This window comes from Leuresthes tenuis, unplaced genomic scaffold (assembly GCF_036924035.1).
Source record: "Leuresthes tenuis unplaced genomic scaffold, fLeuTen1.0.hap1 SCAF_1, whole genome shotgun sequence".
Classification (NCBI taxonomy): Eukaryota; Metazoa; Chordata; class Actinopteri; order Atheriniformes; family Atherinopsidae; genus Leuresthes; species Leuresthes tenuis.
Window position 1 is genome coordinate 29,177,792 of NW_027325355.1, and position 23,643 is coordinate 29,201,434.

Consider the following 23,643-nt stretch of genomic DNA (forward strand, 5'->3'; position numbering starts at 1 on the left):
AAGAGCCCGAAAAGAGAGCCTGAAAAGAGCCCAAAAAGAGCCCGAGAAAGAGCCTGAAAAGTGTCTGAAAAGAGTCCAGAAAAAGTACCTGAAAAGAGTCCAGAAAGAGAGCCTGAAAAGAGCCCGAAAGCTCCGTTTCCCATTTTTGATCCAGAAATTCTTTGAAATTCTGTGAACCACAAGTAAACCGAGCAAAAAGTTCCAGCCTGGTGTTCTGGAACTAAGACATTTTTCAGAGCTTCATATGTGGGAAGAAGGATTTAAGAAGAAGAAATGTGATCTCTCCTGATTTTAACATGTGATCCTTTTTGTAAATGTGTTGCCTGAACTTAAATTAAGCAGATAAAACTTAAATGTCTTTGTACTGTCTGCACTGCCCGTCTTGGGTCGGGTTTCTGGATTGCAGAACTGTTTTAGCACCAGCTTCTTTAACGCCTGTTTTAACGCCAGTTCTGCAGATCAGCATCCTCCATCTTTCTGTGCAGATGGTTTGTTCGGGCGGTGCCAGGCTCCTCACCAGGACCCCGTCCAGTACCAGGTGTCCGTGCCCATCCTTCACAAGTTCCAGGGACTTCTCAAAGACCTGATGGTGCAGGGTGAGCCTCCAACACAGCGGCACAGCTGAGCTTGGCCTGAAAGACCAGCTTTGAACCGGTTGCTTCTGTGTTCAGGTCTGACCTGGAAGGATGACGTCACCCAGGCGATCATCGGCCGAGAGCTGAGCAACGTTCCCACGGTCGGGTCCAGACTTCAAGAGAAGCCACCCAAACAGTAAGATGATGCCGGTTTCCTCCTCTCCTCAGGCCGGGTCCTTTGAAATAACTGAACAGCGTGTTCCTCAGGTCCAGGCCTCCGGGCCCCGGCTCTCAGAGGGTTCGGGGCTATGAAGATCCAGCTGATGCTGAGATGATGCAGCAGTACGTGGACTACATGGTCCTCGACCCGCCTCGGTCCTCGGTCCACATGCAGACGCCCCTGCTTGACCCATATGCCTACCACAAGGTAGGAGCCGTCCCCCTTTCTGAAGCCACAGAGGTTCGGTTGTGTTTTCCTGCAGCTCGGCGGACGCAGACGTCAGTTTTGTGTGGGTTTGTTGCAGCAGCAGTACGGCTACCAGGACGAGGAGGAGCGCTCCCTCAACTCCCTGGACGACAATCCAACCTTCCCTCGCTCCAGATCTCGAGGAAACTCTCTGGATCGAGACCGCCAGCTCCTCCAGGACCTGGTGTCGCTGTTACTCACCGCCCCGTCCTCCTCCTCCTCCTCTTCCTCCGAGCCCCGGTCCCGCAGCAGCGGGGCGGCTTCGCCGGCAGGCTTCCCTTCCTCACTGTCCTCCTCCTCCTCCTCCTCCTCCTCCTCCTCTTCCTCCGAGCCCCGGTCCCGCAGCAGCGGGGCGGCATCTCCGGCAGGCTTCCCTTCCTCACTGTCCTCCTCCTCCTCCTCCTCCTCCTTCTTCCCGGAGCTGGACTTCCCACTGGACTATGGCGAGGACTACGTTTCCCAGGTAACGCAGCTCGGTGAGCAGCAGGCGAAGAAGAAGGAGCAGAAGGAGTCCGACGTCCTGTCAGGACTGGACGGTAACTTTCTTCTTCTGTGGTTATTTTTAGGTTCCTTCATGGTTCATTGTTGGTCATTTTGTGGAACTCTGGTGTTTGTTAAGTACTTTTTTGTTCTTTTCTTTAAACCTTTTTATCTTTTTGTTAGTTTTTTTGCCATTTGTTTCCTTTTTATATATCTTTGTGTCATTGTTTCTGTGGTTCACTTTTTTTTTTGGTCATTTTGCATCTTTTATGACACATTTCATGTTGACATTTTGAGTTTTCTTGCCCTAAGTCTCCTTGATTGAATCTTTTTCTTTCACCACATATTCTTTTGTGTGGGATTATTTCTCATTAGTTCATTTATTTGCCTTTTATATTGTTTCATGTTCGATCCTTTTTTTGTCATTTTGTGATATTGTTCTATTAGGAATTATTATTAGTAAATGTTTCTTTAGTCATCGCAGTAATGTTTTCTCCCCGTGTCCATCGTCGTTTTGTCGTTTCTCGGGTGTCATTTTGTTCAGTTTTTGGTCATTTTCCCCCATCATTTCCTGTGATTCACATCTGTAATATTTAGTCTTTCTGTTGTCTGTTTCTATCCATGAATAAAACCTGGTTTGACTGATTGCTTCCATCTATTCTGTGCTGTTTTCAGAGCGCTCCCTGCAGAGATTGGCTCTGTTGCTCGACCACTACGGCCTCAGTGTGAAGGATTTGTCCCCCGAGCAGAAGGAAAACCTGCCGGCCGCTCTGAAGCAGCTGCAGATGGACAGCTCCTCCTACGCCCACAAACAGAGCAAAGGTCGGTGTGCTCGCTTCTCCTTTATCTCTTACTGCTTCTTCACCTCCTTACTGCTGTCATGACGTCAGGATCTGCAGGTGCTTTGCAGATTTAACAGTCACGTGCACAATAACATCGTGAATCCTTTTGTTTTTGTCTCCTAATCAGATGAATACGGGAACAACGTGTCCGCAGGGAAGAAGGTGAGCAGGTTGCTAATTTGTTTGATTGATCATGTTGACTAAAAGAATATAAAAGCAGCAGTTACGGCTGCACAGCAGGATGCGATCTGGTGTAAAACCCCATAAATACCCCCAAAATAAAAGGAAAGACGGCATCTTTGTGTTTATCTATCAGATCACAGAGGGTTCAATGATGTATAAAATGGACTCCGAGGAGGCTCCGCCCTCCACTGTGAAAATGGGTGGAGCCCAGAAGGAGGCCACGCCCACTGATGCAGCGAACCGGGACAAAGTGGGACAGAAGAAGCCGGCGGGTCAGGCGCAGGAGTTCGGCTACATTGTGACCAATCAGAGGTACAGCAGCTTTCCTCCATGCCTGCTCAGGATGATGCGTGTAGAGTCTCACTGTCTGTGTTTATCTGTGTCACCGGACTGTGTGTGTTAGGAAATTAAGAAAGTCAAGAGACGTGGAGGGGAAATTAATTTCAGGTTTCTTACTGTGACTGTTAAATCTTTTAAAACGACAACAACAAACGAGACATCTTACAGAGAAGATGGCATGCATCACCTGACAAGAAGAGTGAAGGAGAAGAAGAAATACGGTGCAGTGGATGGACGATGAGAGGAAAGAATGAGACAAACGAGTAGAGATGAGAGAGAGAGGGAGGGAGGAAGGGAGGAAAGATGGTGAAGTGGTTATAATAAAGAGCAAAAGAAGACCAAAAGGAGTGTGGAGTGAGCTGGAGTGAAAGGGAACAAGGAGGGAGAGTAAGATGGAAGGATAATAGAAGAGAGGATGTGAGTTTAGGATAAATCAAAAAGGAAAGGAAGGATAAGGATGAAAGGGCATGAATGACAAAAGGAGGGAGAGAAACAAGGTGGACAGAAAGATTGGAAAAGATCCAAATGTGCAAAAAACCAAATGAAGGAGAATGATGAAAGAGCAAAAAGGAGGAAGGTGAAAATGGGGCAAAAGTGTCAGAAACTAAAAGGAAGAAAGACGAGAAGGAAACAAAGTGAGAGGAAGTTCCAGTGAAATAAAAGCTGCTGAACGTCGGCGCTTATCAGCCGATCAGAAACTAACACCGAGTGCTGATTGGCTCCGACAGACAGGCCGACGGTGTCGTCATGGAAACAGTGTCAGGACAGGAAGTGTGACTGGCGCTCGGCTCCCTCCACCTCTGCTGATTGAGCACCTGAGTCTGTGTGTGTGACTTTAAGCGTGTGCATGTATGACTGTTTGTGTGTCCGTGCGCGTGTGTCTGTGTGTGTGCGTGTCCGTGTGTGTGTGTGTGTGTGTGTGTGTCGCCGCAGCCTCCTCAGTCTGAACGACGGGGTGCGGCTGCTGGAGCTGCTGTCAGAGAGGATGGGCCTCTCCACCGGCTCCTTCATCAACATCAGGTAGGATGGAAGCCAGCTGCGGCCTCCACCCGTCACATGACAACACAGCTCCACCCGTCACACGACAACACAGCTCCACCCGTCACACGACAACACAGCTCCACCCGTCACACGACAACACAGCTCCACCCGTCACACGACAACACAGCTCCACCCGTCACACGACAACACAGCTCCACCCGTCACACGACAACACAGCTCCACCCGTCACACGACAACACAGCTCCACCCGTCACTTGACAACACAGCTCCACCCGTCACGTGACAACACAGCTCCACCCGTCACGTGATAACACAACTCCACCCGTCACGTGACAACACAGCTCCACCCGTCACGTGACAACACAGCTCCACCCGTCACATGACAACACAGCTGCACCCGTCACATGACAACACAGCTCCACCCGTCACATGACAACACAGCTCCACCCGTCACACGACAACACAGCTCCACCCGTCACGTGACAACACAGCTCCACCCGTCACGTGACAACACAGCTGCACCCGTCACGTGACAACACAGCTGCACCCGTCACGTGACAACACAGCTCCACCCGTCACATGACAACACAGCTCCACCCGTCACATGACAACACAGCTCCACCCGTCACATGACAACACAAGCTCCACCCGTCACATGACAACACAGCTCTACCCGTCACATGACAACACAGCTCCACCCGTCACATGACAACACAAACTCCACCCGTCACATGACAACACAAACTCCACCCGTCACATGACAACACAGCTGCACCCGTCACATGACAACACAGCTCCACCCGTCACATGACAACACAGCTCCGCCCGTCACGTGACAACACAACTCCACCCGTCACGTGACAACACAACTCCACCCGTCACGTGACAACACAACTCCACCCGTCACGTGACAACACAACTCCACCCGTCACAACTCCACCCGTCACATGACAACACAACTCCACCCTTTACATGTCACATGACAACACAACTCCACCCGTCACATGACAACACAACTCCACCCTTTACATGTCACATGACAACACAGCTCCGCCCGTCACGTGACAACACAACTCCACCTGTCACATGACAACACAGCTCCACCTGTCACATGACAACACAGCTCCACCCGTCACATGACAACACAGCTCCGCCCGTCACGTGACAACACAACTCCACCCGTCACGTGACAACACAACTCCACCCGTCACAACTCCACCCGTCACATGACAACACAACTCCACCCTTTACATGTCACATGACAACACAGCTCCGCCCGTCACGTGACAACACAACTCCACCCGTCACATGACAACACAACTCCACCCTTTACATGTCACATGACAACACAGCTCCGCCCGTCACGTGACAACACAGCTCCACCCGTCACGTGACAACACAACTCCACCCGTCACAACTCCACCCGTCACGTGACAACACAGCTCCACCCGTCACGTGACAACACAGCTGCACCCGTCACGTGACAACACAACTCCACCCGTCACGTGACAACACAGCTCCACCCGTCACGTGACAACACAGCTCCGCCCGTCACATGACAACACAACTCCACCCATCACGTGACAACACAACTCCACCCGTCACGTGACAACACAACTCCACCCGTCACGTGACAACACAGCTCCACCCGTCACATGACAACACAGCTCCGCCCGTCACGTGTTAACACAGCTCCACCCGTCACATGACAACACAGCTCCGCCCGTCACGTGACAACACAGCTCCACCCGTCACATGACAACACAGCTCCGCCCGTCACGTGTTAACACAGCTCCACCCGTCACATGACAACACAACTCCACCCGTCACGTGACAACACAGCTCCACCCGTCACATGACAACACAGCTCCGCCCGTCACGTGTTAACACAGCTCCACCCGTCACATGACAACACAGCTCCACCCGTCACATGACAACACAGCTCCACCCGTCACGTGACAACACAGCTCCACCCGTCACATGACAACACAGCTCCACCCGTCACATGACAACACAGCTCCACCCGCTGGCTGCTGCTTCAGGGGTTAATCTGAGCTCCTCAGGCTCTGATTCTCTGCTGTTTTCTTTGCTCCAACAACAGCCCCGGACCTATAAAGTGCTGCTGAGGAGCTCATTTTTATGTTTATTTTTATGTTTTATGTTTTTATGTTTATCCACAAAGGGAAGATTTCACATAAAGACATGACAACAACAGTTACACAAATGAAATGATGCAAAGATGTCGGAGTGAAATGTCAACAAGGGAAAGAGGGTGGGAGGGAAGTCACGAGTGTGGCTGGTAAAAGGAAGGAAGGAAGAGAGGAAAGCAGAAAACAGGAGCAAAGAGAAACTATTCTGTGCAATAAAAACCTGATTTATAGAGTAAAAAGCTTCACCCACCGTTAACTAGAGTCACATATAAAACACTTTTATTTAAATGAAGAATAATCTGGAATCTAACTGCAAAATGAGATCAAATCTGAATAAAAATCTCACGTCAGTGAAGTGAGAAAAGGAAGAAAACTCTTATTAAACTGTGTAGTAGGTTTGGCAAAGGCAGATTAAGGCAGTTTGGTTAAGGAAGGTGACGCCGAGCAGATGGAATCAGAGGCTTTCATAAAGGTGAGAGAATTACCAAACTGAAACTAAGAGGTCTGGCTGGAGGGTGGATGAACGAACTGAGAACCAACAGAACATGACAAAAACATACAATCAACCAACAAAGAGCAACCAGGGAAGATATGGTATGAATTACACAATGAACAGAAGGCGATCAGCACCAGAAACCAAGATCAGGATGAAACGGGAATATAGCAGCTAAATAAAGCAGGTGACAGGGTTCGGTGGGACTGAAATCTGAGATATTCAGCCAGCAGCACAGGGTTCAGGGCTGTGTTCCTCTGGGAAACCCACCGCCTGTCTCCCTTCTGCTGTTCTATCCTCTGCAGTGTGGTCGGACCCGCCATCACATTCAGGATCAGACCCAACCCCAAGAACCAGACGGCTGCAGACGTGGCTGATAAAGCAGGTACAGCGAGTTGTTTTTATCCACTTTCATGTGTTAACAGCTGAGGAGCAGAAGGGAGCAGAGTGTGATAGTCTGAGAGTCGCAGAAGAAGAAGGAACAAGAGGAGAGTCGAACCCAAACAGGACACAAGACACCAGAGAGGACTGGAGACAGAGAAGAGCAAGCAAGGACAGGAAGGAAGGACTGAGAGGAAGGAAGGAAGGAAGGAAGGAAGGAAGGAAGGAAGGAAGGAAGGAAGGAAGGAAGGAAGGAAGGATGGAAGGAAGGAAGGAAGGAAGGAAGGAAGGAAGGAAGGATGTAGGGAAGGAGAGGGGACACAGAGGGAGGAAGGAAGGAAGGATGTAGGGAAGGAAGGAAGGAAGGAAGGAAGGAAGGAAGGAAGGAAGGAAGGAAGGAAGGAAGGAAGGAAGGAAGGAAGGAAGGAAGGAAGGAAGGAAGGAAGGAAGGAAGGAAGGAAGGAAGGAAGGATGTAGGGAAGGAGATGGGACACAGAGAAAGGAAGGAAGGATGTAGGGAAGGAGATGGAAAACAGAGGAAGGAAGGATGTAGGGAAGGAGAGGGGACACAGAGGAAGGAAGGAAGGAAGGATGTAGGGAAGGAGATGGGACACAGAGGAAGGAAGTGGAAAAGGGAGAAGGGAAGGTTTAAGACGAAGGAAGGAAGAAGCAGGAGAATCATGGGAAAAAGAAGGGAGGAAAGATGGCGAAGGACGGATGGAAAAGAATTGTTTTAATAAAAGGAAGGACAGAAAGGATAATGGAGGGGAGATGAAACAACAGGAGCTCTGCTTCAGCGCTGCAGCTGCTTTACTGTTGGCTGCTGAATGTTTGCAGTCGCAGAGAAGAACTTCCTGCAGTCTGAGACGGGCCTGAAGGTGCTGCAGGGTGGAGTCGGAGAGGTGAGCTTTTACCCCACCGGGAAACCAGGGAACACGTGTTTTCCTGTCATTTCCTCGCTCTCTAAATTCAGCTTTCCTCATTTCTGTCTGCGTGTCGCAGAAGAATGAAGCACAGTCGTTGCCCCTGGCGACCAGAGTCCAGCCCCGTTCCCGCTGGGCGTTTGCAACGCTGGTGGCCATGGCCTGCATCGGCAGCATCCTGGTGGCGGCCATGACCATCGCCTGCCTGCGTCACCACGCCCACCGACTGGCAGCGAAGAAGCTGGGCCTGGGACCGGAGGGAGGCAGCTTCAGTCACCAGGAGTACCAGGTGAGGAGTCCGCCGACCCACAGACCGACCCGCCGACCCACAGACCGACCCGCAGACCGACCCGCAGACCGACCCACAGACCCACAGACCCACCCACAGACCCACCCACAGACCGACCCGCAGACCGACCCGCAGACCGACCCGCAGACCGACCCGCAGACCGACCCACAGACCGACCCACAGACCCACAGACCGACCCACAGACCGACCCGCAGACCGACCCACAGACCCACCCACAGACCCACCCACAGACCGACCCACAGACCCACAGACCGACCCACAGACCGACCCACAGACCGACCCGCAGACCGACCCACAGACCGACCCACAGACCGACCCACAGACCGACCCGCAGACCGACCCGCAGACCGACCCGCAGACCCACAGACCCACCCACAGACCGACCCACAGACCGACCCACAGACCGACCCGCAGACCGACCCGCAGACCGACCCGCAGACCGACCCACAGACCGACCCACAGACAGATCGACCCACAGACAGACCCACAGACAGACCCACAGACCGACCCACAGACCGACCCACAGACCGACCCACAGACCGACCCACAGACCAACCCACAGACCCACAGACAGACCCACAGACCGACCCGCCGACCCACAGACCGACCCACAGACCGACCCGCAGACCGACCCACAGACCGACCCACAGACCGACCCACAGAACCACAGACCGACCCGCAGACCGACCCACAGACCCACAGACCGACCCACAGACCGACCCACAGACCGACCCGCAGACCGACCCACAGACCCACAGACCGACCCACAGACCGACCCGCAGACCGACCCACAGACCGACCCACAGAACCACAGACCGACCCGCAGACCGACCCACAGACCCACAGACCGACCCGCAGACCCACAGACCGACCCGCAGACCCACAGACCGACCCGCAGACCCACAGACCGACCCACAGACCGACCCACAGACCGACCCACAGACCGACCCACAGACCGACCCACAGACCGACCCACAGACCGACCCACAGACCCACAGACTGACCCACAGACCCACAGACCGACCCACAGACCGACCCACAGACCGACCCACAGACCGACCCACAGACCCACAGACCCACAGACCGACCCACAGACCGACCCGCCGAGCCACAGACCCACAGACAGACCCGCAGACCGACCCACAGACCCACAGACCGACCCACAGACCGACCCACAGACCGACCCGCCGAGCCACAGACCCACAGACAGACCCACAGACCGACAGACCGACCCACAGACAGACCCACAGACCGACCCGCAGACCGACCCACAGACCCACAGACCGACCCACAGACCCACAGACCGACCCACAGACCCACAGACCGACCCACAGACCGACCCACAGACCCACAGACAGACCCACAGACCGACCCACAGACCGACAGACCGACCCGCCGAGCCACAGACCCACAGACAGACCCACAGACCGACCCACAGACCGACCCACAGACCGACCCACAGAGGGATGTCGAGCTGCACAAATACATTAAAATATGCATTAAAGTGTCAGTTTTATGGTTTAAAACAGGGATGTCAAACTCTGGTCCGGCAGGTTTTAGATGTTTCCCTGCTTCACCTGATTCAGATCAATGCATCATCAGCAGGTTTCTGCAGAACTTAACCATCTTTGGAAGGGATCCATTTAGTCTGAATCAGGTGTGTTGAAGCAGGGAAACGTCTAAAACCTGCAGGACGGCGGCCCTCCAGGACCGGACTTTGACATATGTGGTTAAAAGCTAAATAAAGCAGTGTAACGATGTGATGCGTGGCTCACCAGGACCTGTGTCGCCAGCACATGGCGTCCAAAGGCGCCTTCGGACGGCTGGAAGCCGCTGCCCTCGGCGCAGTGGGAGGAGCCAGCGGAGCAGGTGGCAGCGCGGCTGGAGGAGGAGGTGGGGCAGGAGTGGGGGGTGCAGCCGGAGGTGGAGGAGGGGCCGACTCCAGGGTGAGCAGCGTGTCGTCCCAGTTCAGCGATGGGGCCCAGCCCAGTCCCAGCTCCCACAGCAGCACGCCGTCCTGGTGCGAGGAGCCGGCCCAGGCCAACATGGACATCTCCACCGGTCACATGATACTGGTCAGTACCCCCCCCCCCATGCACTGGCAGCTGAATTAGTGGCAGTGATTGACTCAACATTGGGTTAGAGCAGGGATGTCAAACTCCGGTCCTGGAGGGCCGCTGGAGGTTTTAGATGCTTCCCTGCTTCACCTGAATCAGATCGATGCCTCATCAGCAGACTTCTTTTATTCATGATATAAACAGTTAATATGTAATGAGTCGAAGGCTGAAGATCATAGAGGCGTGTGTTTGGACCGCAGAACAAACTAATCCCTCATTCAGAGGGATGTCAAGCTGCACAAATACATTAAAATATGCATTAAAGTGTCAGTTTTATGGTTTAAAGCAGGGATGTCAAACTCCGGTCCTGCAGGTTTTAGATGTTTCCCTGCTTCTGTCACGATGTGTGGTGCGAGAAGGGACCCACATGCAGTTCTTTTCCAAAAAATCAAAAGGTTTATTTCCAAAACGGGGAGATGGAGCCGGATTATCAAAAATACTTAACATAAAAAAAAAAGACACTAACAAAACCAGGCTATGAGAAAACACTGACTAAGGCTATCTTAAACGGCTATGAGGCTGGCAATCAAACTTATCTTTTTCGTGGAAGCATGAAGGGATAGTGAGGTAAGGATTCTGCAGTGACTGAAAGGAAACCAGAAGACTAAATACTGTGGAGGGAGTGATCAGTGAATGAGGTGCAGCTGTGAACAATTAACCAGGCGACCTGAGTGACCTGAGGTGGCAGGAAAAACAGGACTAGAACATAACTGAAACCATGATTAAACTAACTGTGACATAACATAAACTTCTATAGCAGACTGTGACAGCTTCAGTGCACCTGATTCAGATCAATGCATCATCAGCAGGTTTCTGCAGAACTTAACCATCTTTGGAAGGGATCCATTTAATCTGAATCAGGTGTGTTGAAGCAGGGAAACGTCTAAAACCTGCAGGACGGCGGCCCTCCAGGACCGGACTTTGACATATGTGGTTTAGAAGGAGCCAGAAGAAGAAATGTTCCCCCACGGTGTGTCACATGTTAACAAAGTATTTATTCCAGAGTCTATAAGCCACTTTTACCAGTTTTACCGTTGCCCCTGACAACAGTAGCGTGACCTTTGTGTGTGAAGGCTTACATGGAGGACCACCTGAGGAACAAGGACCGTCTGATGAAGGAGTGGGAGGCGCTGTGCTCCTACCAGGCCGAGCCCAGCGCCGTCTCCGTGGCTCAGACCGACGCCAACACCAAGAAGAACCGCTGCCCCGAGTCGGTGCCCTGTGAGTGCTCAGGGTTCTGCTCCCAGGACCCTTCACATTTACTCTTTTAAACCTTTTTATGGCCCCAATTCATGTAAGAACTCGACTGGTTCGCTTGATAGAGGAGTTGTAGCAGATTTAAGCACATTTTATATATCATGTACCGTTTTATTTAGTACAAGCTGAAAAGAATCACTCATTTCTGACCCAGAAAATAAATGAATGTTTGCACTGAAAACACATGCAGTAAGGCGGGATCGTCGTAGAACATCATCAGGGGTCTAAAAGTGGGACTTGAAGGGTTAAACGAGGCTGTTGTTTTGCAGATGATCACTCCAGGGTGAAGCTGAAAGCCGAGATCAACCCTTCACGGTCAGACTACATCAACGCCAGCACCATCGTGAGTCTGTGGCCTTCAAACGCTCCACATGATGGCGACACCAAAGCCAAATGTTCTGCTTACTGTGGGATCCTGTCAGAGCATTAAGTCTCTGTTGTTCCCAGACTGCAGAAGGAACTCTTTGGGCTCCAGTCTCTGTTTTGGGCTGCAGCTGCAGACTTTGTGCTGAGTGTGTTTCTCTCCTGGCTGCAGATTGAGCACGACCCCCGGATGCCGGCCTACATCGCCACCCAGGGCCCCCTGTCGCATACCATCTCGGACTTCTGGCAGGTCAGTGTGATGCTGAATGGAAACCAATCCAAGCTCCAGGTGTAGCTGGCAGAGTGAAAAGTATTCGCTGCTGTTGTTGCATAGATGGTGTGGGAGAACGGCTGCACCGTCATCGTGATGATGACGGCTCTGGTGGAAGATGGACAGAAGCAGTGTGACCGCTACTGGCCCGATGAAGGCTCGTCTCTCTACCACATCTATGAGGCAGGTGTTTCCGTGCCTGAGCTTCGTGAGTCGGCCGCAGGGACGTCATGTTCTTCCTGTCATTCCTTCAGGTCAACTTGGTGTCGGAGCACATCTGGTGCAACGACTTTCTGGTGCGCAGTTTCTACCTGAAGAACGTGCAGACGCAGGAGACTCGCACGCTCACGCAGTTCCACTTCCTCAGCTGGCCGGCACAGGGCATCCCCACCTCCACGCGCCCCCTGCTGGACTTCCGCAGGTACTGCAGCTTCTATTCATCCACAGCAAACAGCAGTCAGAGACACAGAAACCCGGGATTTATGTCTTCAGAGAGACAGAGAGATGATCTTTACACTATAATATAGTGTAAAATTAAAGGAAAGGGGGATGTAAGGATTTATAAATCTCATTAGTGCCTCTGGAACTGGAAACCTGCACATCTGGAAAGGCTCCATCACTGCTGAAAGGTATAAACAGGGTTTATAGCAACATCTCCCTGTTCCCATCACGTCTTTTCAGGGAAGGCCTTGGACCACAGCGTAACTCGTAGTAATGCACGAGTATCTTTTTAATTTAGGATATATTAACCTCGGTAAACAGTTGGAGACCTGCATCTTTATCAGAAACGTGCCGATAATGTAACGTTAACACAGCGAGAGCGAGGAGAGGACCGCTGTTGTGTTGGAAACACGCCGTATCCACACAGCTGCAGGCTGCCTGAGCTTAGAACCGTTCAACTGGACCAGGGCTTCATCAGCAGTAATGTTGTGGTAAAGAGGGAGCTGAGCCAAAAGGGGAAGCTTTCAGTTTACAGCGCTCACGCATCTGGGGAGTGAAAGACTGAGTTTCCCTCAGAGGGGCCCGGCTCAGCCACCTGGAGGGAGCTCAGAGGGAATATTTAAAAAGCAATGAACAGACGAGGAATCCTGACATGTTCAGAGATGCACTTGATGCTCAGTAATGATGCTGCTATGGAGCTTCATGGTCCAGCAGGGAAGGCCTGACAGAACACATCAAAAAGAGGAGTTCAGATGCTTAGGACTCGAGAAAATAGGTCTGAAATGCGACTGATTTAAAGCTAACAGTCGACGTATTCGATGAAAACTTAGTCTGAATACATATGGACCTGACTTCCATCCCCCAGTCTTCCCACCATCACCCCCCACTCCTTCCTCTTTCTCCCCTCCCTTCTCCCCTCCTCCCACCCTGTGCGATGGAGGTCAGCAAGGCCTTTGGTTTAATTCTCAACATATCTGTCTGTGTCATTCTTGTGGTTTGCAGCTAGTAATCTGGGTCCAGTTGCATAGTCACAAAAATGATCATGGACTGATGTGGCTGCAGCAGGAGGTCCATCGCCGAACACCCCACATCAATCCATGCATACATACACGGTGCTGTGCAACGTTTGCAACATTCATTCATTCATATAGTTCCAGGGAAACAGGAAATAGGTTCATTGAAACATGAAAAACATTAAAGTACAATAAATAAGGCAAAAACAGTTAAATCACAAGCTTTAAAGTGAATATCTGGTCTGAGCTCCTTTATCCTCCAACTCAGCCTGAACCCTCTGAGACCAGCTTTCTGTCATTTCTTTAAGGAGTCTTCAGGAATAGTTCTCCAGGCTTCTTGAAGGACATCCCAAAGCTCTTCTTTGGATGTGGGCTGCCTTTTGTTCCGTTCTCTGTCAGATGATCCCACACTGCTTCAATAATGTTGAGGTCCGGGCTCTGGGGAGGATTCATCCCTCCATAAGACCTGTTGCCACTGATTTTCAGTCCACTTCTTGTGTCATTTGGCACAGCTCAGCCTTTTCTCCCTGTTTCCCTTCCTTAAGAACGGCTTCTTGACAGCCACCCTTCCATGGAGACCATTTCTGATGAGGCTTGGGCCAACAGTAGATGGATCAGCTGAAGGTCCAGATGCATCTCTCAGGTCCTGTCAGGTCACAGCTGGATTTTTTCCTCTTTCTTAAGGACATCACTTTCAGATCCTGTTCATCTGCTGGAGATAGTTTTTTAGGCCTGACTCTTCTTCTTTTGTCCTCCACTTGTCCAGTTTCCTCAAATGTTTTAAGGACACACTGCACACCATGCTGAGATATGCCAAGTTTTCAGCTAATAGCTCTTTGGGAATCACCTTGTTGCTGCAGAAATCCTATTTTCTGTCTGTCAAACTGTGTTTTCTTTGCTGTTTTTCATAGATGCAGCTAAAGAAATGGGAACAAATGATGTGTCTTTGTGACAAAGTGCCTAAAGATCCAGTTTAAAATGGCTTCTTTGCTAAGTTGTCTGTTCTGTGTCGACACAACACTGGTTCATCCCTTGAGTTTGGAGCCTTTTTTCTGCCTGAAGGGTTCAAAGGTCAGAGTTAAGTGGCTGAACAAAGAAAAAACACTGAAAATGCTCAGGAACAAGGACTGAAGATGAGGGGAAAAAGCAGAAAATGTCCAAAGAAAAACTCTGAAAGAGCTTCAGAAAGCTGCAGAACTGAGATTAATTTACCTACTAACCTATAAAATGAGTCAAAATTATAACTTTGTGATGCAGGATGAGTTATTAACTCCTAAACTTTGACATGATATTGTAACTCAGTGTCTCATATTTCTGAGTTTCTAGTTAGAACAGGAAATGTCTGAAGTTACTCTGTGAACTGTGTGTTTTTGGAGTTTAACTTATGCAAATATCTCACAAAAGTCCAACGTTTTTCTGCTTCGTCCTGTAAGAATGACGCTTATCTCGCGTTAAACGTGATAATAGCTTATGGTTCCTTTAGCTTTTGGCTCCTCTGCCATCTGTGAGGATTCTTGGCCAAAGCTTCATGGATAAATGAATGGATAAACCAGCAGTAATCGTCTTTTCTTTCTTTTTTCCTGCACTCAGGAAGGTGAACAAGTGCTACCGAGGACGATCCTGCCCCATCATTGTGCACTGCAGGTAAGACTTAGCATAACAACACTTTTCAAAATGTGTCCCATCCTCAGCTGTTCGCAGCGAATAGTTAAGGCAGCTAAATAAAGGAAGAGCATGTTCCACATCACCTCAGATCATGGTTTAATGACACTGATCCCGCTGAGTTCAGAGTTAAAATGGCTTTAAAAACCTTTGAGGTTTATGTTCTTATTTTCAGCACTTAATTCAAACTTTATTGACAAAAACACACCAAACACGACAGTTTAGTTTCACTTTGCTCTGTTCACACAGGATTTATCTCTAAGCACCAGTGCACGTTGTATTTTTCTCTCGTTTCCATAGTGACGGGACAGGCCGGACTGGGACTTACATCCTGATTGACATGGTTCTGAACCGCATGGCCAAAGGTGAGGCTGCTGTCTTTTGTGGATTTGAGCTCAGGATGAGCCTGATTGAAATCAGAGCATTTCCGTGATTTTACGGGTGTTTTCCTGCAGGTGTAAAGGAGATAGACATCGCCGCGACCCTGGAGCACGTCCGAGACCAAAGGCCCGGGATGGTGCGCACCAAGGTGAGTTTGGACCAGAGGTGGTTCTCTATAACCGGACGGTCTGGGACACAGAACCATCTGCAGAGAAGCCATGATGCACCCAGACAGCTGGTGAATTCGAGCTGCGACTCCTAAAACTCGCCTGCAGCCGACAGTTTAACTGACGGTTCCCATCTTAAACGAGGGGCCGGACAGACCTTTCCCTCGCTGAGAACACGCAACCGTTTCTGTTTCTGTATTTATCAGACGCTTTTATCCAAAGCCACTTACAAATGAAGATATAACAGCTTTATAAAAAGCTAACAATAAGCTCCATAGAAGGAACCCAGGAGTCCGACTCTGTCAGAGGGGACAGAGTAGAGATAGGGTGCAGGCATAGAAGGAAGTGCAGAAAGACTTTATTATTCCCGTTTTAGCAGTTATTTGGTTAATTCAAGTGCAGATGTTGTCACAAAGGCGCATCATCAACCACATCATTGTGAAATGTTGGTTGACAAATCCATTTTTAGACAAAATGTGACCTTTTCTTGTAGAATTTTGGCTAATTTTCGGGTCCTACTTGCACCGAGGATTTTCTTTTGGGTGCCAGGATTCTCAATATTGACCTTAAAGTCAGAGTAAAACTGAAATAACTGCAGAACAATGTGTTATGAACTATTCGGTCAAGCATAGAGTTTATGTTTCTGTATTTATCAGACGCTTTTATCCAAAGCCACTTACAAATGAAGATATAACAGCTTTATAAAAAGCTAACAATAAGCTCCATAGAAGGAACCCAGGAGTCCGACTCTGTCAGAGGGGACAGAGTAGAGATAGGGTGCAGGCATAGAAGGAAGTGCAGAAAGATAAAGTGCAGAGATAGAGGGGGGAGGGAAGTACAAGGTAAGTGCTGGGATAGGAGATGCTCTCTGAAGAGCTGGGTTTTCAGGAGCTTCTTGAAGATAGACAGGGACGCCCCTGTTCTGGTAGCGCTCGGTAGGTCATTCCACCATCGTGGGACGACACATGAACAGAGTTTGGATTGTCTTAGGCGTGGTGTAGGAGCTGCTAGACGACAATCCTGGGACCAACGGAGGGACCCAGTTGGGACAGAAGCCTTTGCAGGAGCATTCAAGTAGATGGAGCCGCTCCATTAAGCTCTTTGTAGCTAACATCAGGGACTTGGATCTGATGCTAAGGGCAGCCAGAGGAGCTCAACAGCAGGAATGAAGTTAAAGTAGAGGAGCAAGTTGCACCCTTTAGACACTTCAAAAGCACATCTTCAGCACTGAGATGTTTGGGCAGAGATGCTCCATCATCACCACTCGAAACAGGACTCAGTCATAGGAATCGGTGTCATAAGCCTCCAGGTGAGTTACTTCAGGCCTCCAGGTGCTTCCATCTGGGTATTCCTCTGGCCACATGTGTAACGTGGCCCATGATGCCACCTGCTCATTGTTTAGTCCGTTCAGTTTTGCCCTTTTGTGCGTTTAGCAATCTTTAAAAAAAAAAGAAACAATCCCTGGAGCCAGGTGGCGTCCATCAGGGCAGTTTGATGGTTCAGAGTTGACCTCAAACGCATCCTTTAAAGCTGAACCCAGCCTTTGTTGTTTCCAGGACCAGTTTGAGTTTGCGCTGACAGCGGTGGCCGAGGAGGTGAACGCCATCCTCAAAGCCCTGCCCCAGTGACGCACCCGCAGCTGCCATGACGACCAGCTGCTGCTGTCGGACGAACCCTCAAACTCCACGGTGATGCCAAATGAAAAAAATAAGGGTGTGAGGATTGATATGACCTTCAGGGACTCTAGAGAAAAAGTTATCATTGAAATGGGTTCAGAATATATCTAAAAAGTACTATAATGGATTCCCCAAAGCGTCAGACTGCATGTAAATGCACCACAAATGAAGCGACTGTCTGGTTTTTCTCTCGCTGTGCTCCCACCTTAAGCTTCTTTTCTTCCTCTGTGGTTGGCGTTTGTTGAAATGTGTGCTGCTGTTGGCTTTGGAGGAAGCCGGATGTAGAAATATCTCCAGGTTTGATGGACCTGAAGCATCCTCCTCACATGACCAACGCCTGCAGGAAAGAAACAGCCTCACTCGCCCTCCTCTGTGTGCCATTCAGATGATTCTGTCTCTGTTGTCGTTTACCTCGAGCAAAACTAAACTGGAAAAAAAACTAAAGCTATTTTGTATCTGTGAAAAAAAAGAAAAAAAAAAGAAAGAAATAAATCTTTTGGTGTTTAAGTGCTGCAACAACTCGGTGACTTCTGTGACTTCCTGTGCTTTAAAGACCTGGTTTCAGTGCTGATGGGTATGAGCCTGATGCCAGGATTTCTCCAGAGTCGAGACGCATTTACAGCGTTTTCACATCACTGTAACCTGAATAAAGCTCATAATCGTGCACCTTAAAGGGGAACTCCAGTGTTTTTAGACCTTATTTCTGGCATGAAATACGTTCATCTGCTCACTGAGAACAGTTTGGTGAAAGTCTGCGTCCTTCGGGAGATATTTAGATAACTGGAGATCCATATAACTGAGTGAACGGGGCAGAAATCCCTCCGTTAGCTCTCCTTTAGCTGCAAGTAGCCACATAACAGCAGCTATGAGCTAACAGCAGCTATGAGCTAACAGAGCTATAGCACACGTTCATTCATTCATTCTTCTTAAAGTATTGGTGAAATAAAGACAGATAATGCCTTATTTAGAGGCTGCATCCTCTAAGCCCCGTTCACTCCGTTATATGGATCTCCAGTTATCTAAATATCTTCCGAAGGACGCCGACTTTCACCAAACTGTTCTCAGTGAGCAGATGAACGTATTTCATGCCAGAAATAAGGCTTAAAATGAGTTCCCCTTTAACATCCTACTGGGCTCTAAAGATCTGGTTGCTCCAGCCTTTTCCTTAACTTCAGGACTCCGGTTGGTGCCGAGCAGGAAGAAAGAAGGCAGCTTATCGTTAACTGAGCCATTCCCAACGCATCAGAAGTAGAATAGCGTTGCTGCTCATGTAAATACAGCCAAAGTTAGTGAAATTAAGCTTCTGTGAAGTGCTGTTTAGTTACCAGCTGAGGGCCAGAGACATTTAAGATCAGCCTGTTTTAGGAGTTTAAATAAGTTTAATCCTTCTGAAAGGATCCTTTAATGGAGAAATATACTGATTTAAAGCTTATTTTAATATGCTGACCAAGACAAATTCATACGGTTTTAGTCAGAACTCCAGAGAAAAAGAGTAGAAATGACTTCTGGTGACAGATTTATTCAAACAGACATGAAGACAAAGCAGAAACGCCCGAGTCGGTCAGGTTTACAGGCTAATGACAGTTTGCCTTCAGCATGATCTCAGCAAATACAAAATGTCCCCAGCCGCCGGGAGCTAAGATGGAGACAGAAACGACTGTAGGAAACAACACAAACATGGAGCTGCAGGGAGAAGGCCAACACTTCTTTGATTTGATGGAGCTACACTGCAGACAGAGGTTCAGACTCAGTACTCCTCGCCTTCATCCTCCTCTCCCAGGCTGTCGGTTCCCACCTCCTCGTAATCCTTCTCCAGAGCAGCCATGTCTTCTCTGGCCTCTGAGAACTCGCCCTCCTCCATCCCCTCCCCCACATACCAGTGGACGAAGGCCCTCTTGGCGTACATCAGGTCGAACTTATGGTCCAGACGGGCCCAGGCCTCGGCGATGGCGGTGGTGTTGCTCAGCATGCACACGGCCCTCTGCACCTTGGCCAGGTCTCCTCCAGGAACCACCGTGGGGGGCTGGTAGTTGATGCCCACCTTGAAGCCAGTGGGGCACCAGTCCACAAACTGGATGCTGCGCTTGGTCTTGATGGTGGCGATGGCGGAGTTGACGTCTTTGGGCACCACGTCTCCTCTGTACAGCAGGCAGCACGCCATGTACTTGCCGTGGCGAGGGTCACATTTCACCATCTGATTGGCTGGCTCAAAGCAGGCATTGGTGATGTCTGCCACGGATAGCTGCTCATGGTAGGCCTTCTCTGCCGAGATCACCGGGGCGTAGGTGGCCAGAGGGAAGTGGATGCGGGGGTAGGGCACCAGATTGGTCTGGAACTCCGTCAGGTCCACGTTCAAGGCGCCGTCAAAGCGCAGGGAGGCGGTGATGGACGACACGATCTGGCCAATCAGCCGGTTGAGATTGGTGTAGGTGGGGCGGTCGATGTCCAGGTTCCTGCGGCAGATGTCGTAGATGGCCTCGTTGTCCACCATGAAGGCGCAGTCCGAGTGCTCCAGGGTGGTGTGGGTGGTCAGGATGGAGTTGTAGGGCTCCACCACAGCTGTGGACACCTGGGGAGCTGGATAAACTGCAAACTCCAGCTTGGACTTCTTGCCGTAGTCCACAGAGAGACGCTCCATCAGCAGGGAGGTGAAGCCGGAGCCAGTTCCTCCGCCAAAGGAGTGGAAGATGAGGAAACCCTGCAGCCCTGTGCACTGGTCAGCCTGGATGGGACAGAACTTTGTTAAAGCTCAGCCTGGTTTAAAAGAGCTGCAGAACCCACTGTGCAAGTCAGCTCACCAGTTTACGGGTCCTGTCCAGAACCAGGTCGATGATCTCCTTGCCGACGGTGTAGTGGCCGCGGGCGTAGTTGTTGGCTGCGTCCTCTTTGCCGGTGATCAGCTGCTCAGGGTGGAAGAGCTGTCGGTAGGTTCCTGTACGGACTTCATCTGAGGAGGGAGCAGATTCAGCATCGTCAGGTGCAGCTCTTTATAGTCTTTCCACATTTCAATCAAAGTTCCTGCTTTATTCACTGAAAGATGCAGAAACTCTAAACTAACTGGAAACCCTGAGATTTCCCCACCTCCATGTCAGGTGTGGGAAACCGCTACTGGACCGCAAAACCCAATACAGTCGAGTTATCGCGCCTAAAGCACCAGAACCGGAGTTTCTAGAGTAGAACTTACCAATGACGGTGGGCTCCAGGTCCACAAAGACGGCTCTGGGAACATGTTTTCCAGCTCCGGTCTCACTGAAGAAGGTGTTGAAGGAGTCGTCTCCCCCACCGATCGTCTTGCCACTGGGCATCTGCCCGTCCGGCTGGATGCCGTGCTCCAAGCAGTAGAGCTCCCAGCATGCATTGCCCATCTGGGCGCCGGCCTGGCCGACATGCATAGAAATACACTCACGCTGCAGAGAGGGAAAAAAAAGAAAAACACATGGGTTGGACACGGCCTTGAAGCCCAGTATGTGCAGCTGTTTATGTGTACAGCTGCATTATCCAACAACGGCACCATGAGATCATAATGAAGGCATTTCCACAGCCACTCACTTCATTCCAGCTCATTCTGTAGGTAAAGAGCAGTCTGGACTGATGGGAGCTCGTTTAATAGTTCAGTGAAACTCATTAACATTACAGCAAACATTTCAGCTTTATTCAATAAGAGCTCAAAGGAGATGAAAACGTAACATCTATGATGTCACTGGTTTCATTTAATAGATTCTAGTCTTGTGGCATTATCTGCAGTTGTTTAGGAGTCATGTGCTCTTGGTTCAAGTCATTTAATTGCAAAAAAGGTTTATTTTTCCCACTGAAAGTACTGCGTTTTAAGCCCTCACGGCGTCCCGATGCGTTTCCAGGACATCTTGGCGGGTTATACCGGCAGACACGTTTTGCAGACCTGATGAATCATGCCCTTTCAGTCACGTGGCAGCTCGCGCCTCCCATCAGCGGATCAGTGGAAAATACACCAACCAGGGAGGAGATTATAGAAGAATGTGACCGCACACAGGAAGCGGAGCTCCTCCCCGCCCCCAGCTTTGTAACGTTCAGAGGCAGCGCCTTATCCAACGGCGCCTTCCAGCTCGCTCATTATTACTTTTAAATTCATTTTCAGTCCCACAACATACATTACGGTCCGTCACGCGTTCAGATGCGCAGCTGCGATTATCGTTAATTCCGTTAATATGCAAGTGGTGCGTCACAATGTTTAAAACGCAGTCATGTACGCTGTGAAATTGGGATTTTTCGCCGCATTTTTTATTTCAAACTGCGCCAGAAGCTCGGCCTTGTTCGACGCAGTCAGTTCACCTCGACACAAAACGAACCACGGTCAGCCAACAAAAAGCAGAGGCAACAAAACCCAATGCTATTTTCACTGCGTTTAACTTACATTATATATAATTGACGTTAACATTAAATATTTATTCACACAAAAATGAAAGTTCCCATAAAAATCTTCCTCTTTTTAAAACGGCAGTAAAATCCCGCATCTTCGTGTTAATGTTTTTCGATCTCGAACACAGCTACTCGGCCCTCGTTACTCACCATTTTTCTTGCAGTTTTTCCTCCTTTTTTCCCGACGTTGAAGTATCGGTTTCCGGAAGCAGTTTGATGAGGAAGCAGCGCAGCCGGTGCCTTTTATAGTTGCTGTTGTGGGGGCGGGGCTAACGGCGGTTTGAATTTCCTGTTGGCGGGAGCGAACGTTAAGTGGTGATGCGTTCAGGTCAGGCTCGAAATAATTAAATATATCTGTTCATCATGACAGTTCAACTACTTTTTCTCGAAACTAAGCCACGGGGCAACATTTATGTTCAATTTGAGCTTTTAACTTGTCACCATTGTCAATTTGCATTGTAGATGATATTCAGCTAACAAAATGTAATAAATACACGAGTCTAAAGTTTGATAAATGGGATGCAAAATGTTTGAAATTTGGACACTAAGTTTTAATGGTGGCTGATTACATATGGGGCTGTGGAAATATCAGGCCATTTAAAAAGCAGTATAATTCAAATGAATACAGTGGTTGCTCTATGTGAAGCCTTCCACTTACTGTGACAGTAACAACACATTCATTCATTCAGTTTCCCTTTTTACCTGTCAAATACCCCTCATTAAAAACCAAGATGGCGGCAAAGTATACCCTCTCATTAACGAAGACTGAAAACACACAAGGCAAAGCCTGATCCTGAGCTATTTCTGATGTAAGACTTACATATTTGTGGCTTGTCAAAGAGGAGAAGCGAGTTCACGAAGCATGAGATGTGCAGTGTGATCAGATACTGAGAAGGTCATCAGAAATGTGAGATGAGTTCATTGGTTCAAACAAAGACACAGCAAAGGAAATAACCCTGAAAACAGCAGACTATGAGGCAAAGCACAAGCTTTTGCTGTTATTTTCATGTTGTTACAGAGGTTACAGGAAATATTCACTGACACCTAACTGAGCCAAGCTGAATTTAAACTGCGCTGAATCTACATTTAAACAGGATGTGTGTTCACATTTGGTTGTAGTAACTTTTGAAAAAATGCTAAAAACTGTCCAAAAGCTGATCCTAATGAATCCCTTTTTTTTACCCGGAGTAGATAAAATGCTGCTCTAAGTTTAATTACCTTTATCACAAATCATCTGTGTAACTAAAAGCCAAACAAGCGTAGATTCTATCAGAATCTAAACTATAACAAAGCCTTCCTCACCATGTTTCTGCTGCTTGAAGGAGTGAATGGTGCCTGCCCTTCAGTTTTTACATGCTTGACTCAAGTAGTTTCAGCTGAAGCTGAAGACTCTTCAGCTATTTGAACTGCAGAAACATTTATTTGGCCACGGATCAAACTTAAATGGTGGTATTCAAATTAAAACTGGGTCATGATAACATGGTGCATTTGCAGCCTGAGTTCTTTAACCTCCCCAGTGTGAGCTGAATGGCCCTTTGTCACATATCACTGTTGCATCATCGCTTTGGTGAGGGTTAATTTCCAATGCAAAGTCTTCCAGCAGGCTGAAACATTGATGAATGAGCACAAAAAATGGATCAACTGGACTCATGCAGTATTCAAAGCAGGAGATTACCAAAGGATTATGATTACCCCTGAGGAATTCTCAGTCCTGATTGACTTAAAATCGTAACTATGAATGCATGACCTGAATATT

The 23,643-nt window shown here is 49.3% G+C and overlaps 2 protein-coding genes across 5 annotated transcripts in view; one reads left to right on the forward strand and one right to left on the reverse strand.

The window, feature by feature from the left end:
- ptprnb (protein tyrosine phosphatase receptor type Nb) overlaps positions 1 to 18,027 on the forward strand; it is a 39,180-nt gene extending 21,153 nt beyond the window's left edge. Inside the window, exons 3-23 of one of the 4 annotated variants that reach the window (XM_072378009.1) lie at positions 486 to 596; positions 672 to 771; positions 843 to 1,002; positions 1,100 to 1,577; positions 2,197 to 2,343; positions 2,491 to 2,525; positions 2,680 to 2,858; positions 3,819 to 3,905; positions 6,836 to 6,915; positions 7,749 to 7,813; positions 7,914 to 8,123; positions 9,923 to 10,219; positions 11,335 to 11,482; positions 11,788 to 11,861; positions 12,054 to 12,131; positions 12,216 to 12,335; positions 12,407 to 12,573; positions 15,197 to 15,250; positions 15,569 to 15,633; positions 15,724 to 15,797; positions 17,373 to 18,027. In XM_072378009.1, the coding sequence (XP_072234110.1) occupies positions 486 to 596; positions 672 to 771; positions 843 to 1,002; positions 1,100 to 1,577; positions 2,197 to 2,343; positions 2,491 to 2,525; positions 2,680 to 2,858; positions 3,819 to 3,905; positions 6,836 to 6,915; positions 7,749 to 7,813; positions 7,914 to 8,123; positions 9,923 to 10,219; positions 11,335 to 11,482; positions 11,788 to 11,861; positions 12,054 to 12,131; positions 12,216 to 12,335; positions 12,407 to 12,573; positions 15,197 to 15,250; positions 15,569 to 15,633; positions 15,724 to 15,797; positions 17,373 to 17,444 (2,801 nt within the window). In that variant the 3' untranslated portion in view covers positions 17,445 to 18,027. The remainder of the gene's footprint in view (positions 1 to 485; positions 597 to 671; positions 772 to 842; positions 1,003 to 1,099; positions 1,578 to 2,196; positions 2,344 to 2,490; positions 2,526 to 2,679; positions 2,859 to 3,818; positions 3,906 to 6,835; positions 6,916 to 7,748; positions 7,814 to 7,913; positions 8,124 to 9,922; positions 10,220 to 11,334; positions 11,483 to 11,787; positions 11,862 to 12,053; positions 12,132 to 12,215; positions 12,336 to 12,406; positions 12,574 to 15,196; positions 15,251 to 15,568; positions 15,634 to 15,723; positions 15,798 to 17,372) is intronic. The other 3 variants (XM_072378012.1, XM_072378010.1, XM_072378082.1) reach the window with 3 other exon arrangements.
- Positions 18,028 to 18,995: 968 nt separating this feature from the next.
- On the reverse strand, positions 18,996 to 22,132 carry LOC140284497 (tubulin alpha chain-like). Its single transcript, XM_072378401.1, has 4 exons — positions 22,038 to 22,132; positions 20,677 to 20,899; positions 20,291 to 20,439; positions 18,996 to 20,214 (listed from the first exon to the last, which is right to left on the reverse strand). The coding sequence occupies exons 1-4, from the start codon at positions 22,038 to 22,040 to the stop codon at positions 19,240 to 19,242; spliced, it is 1,350 nt and encodes a 449-aa protein (XP_072234502.1). The 5' UTR covers positions 22,041 to 22,132; the 3' UTR covers positions 18,996 to 19,239.
- Positions 22,133 to 23,643: the final 1,511 nt, after the last annotated feature.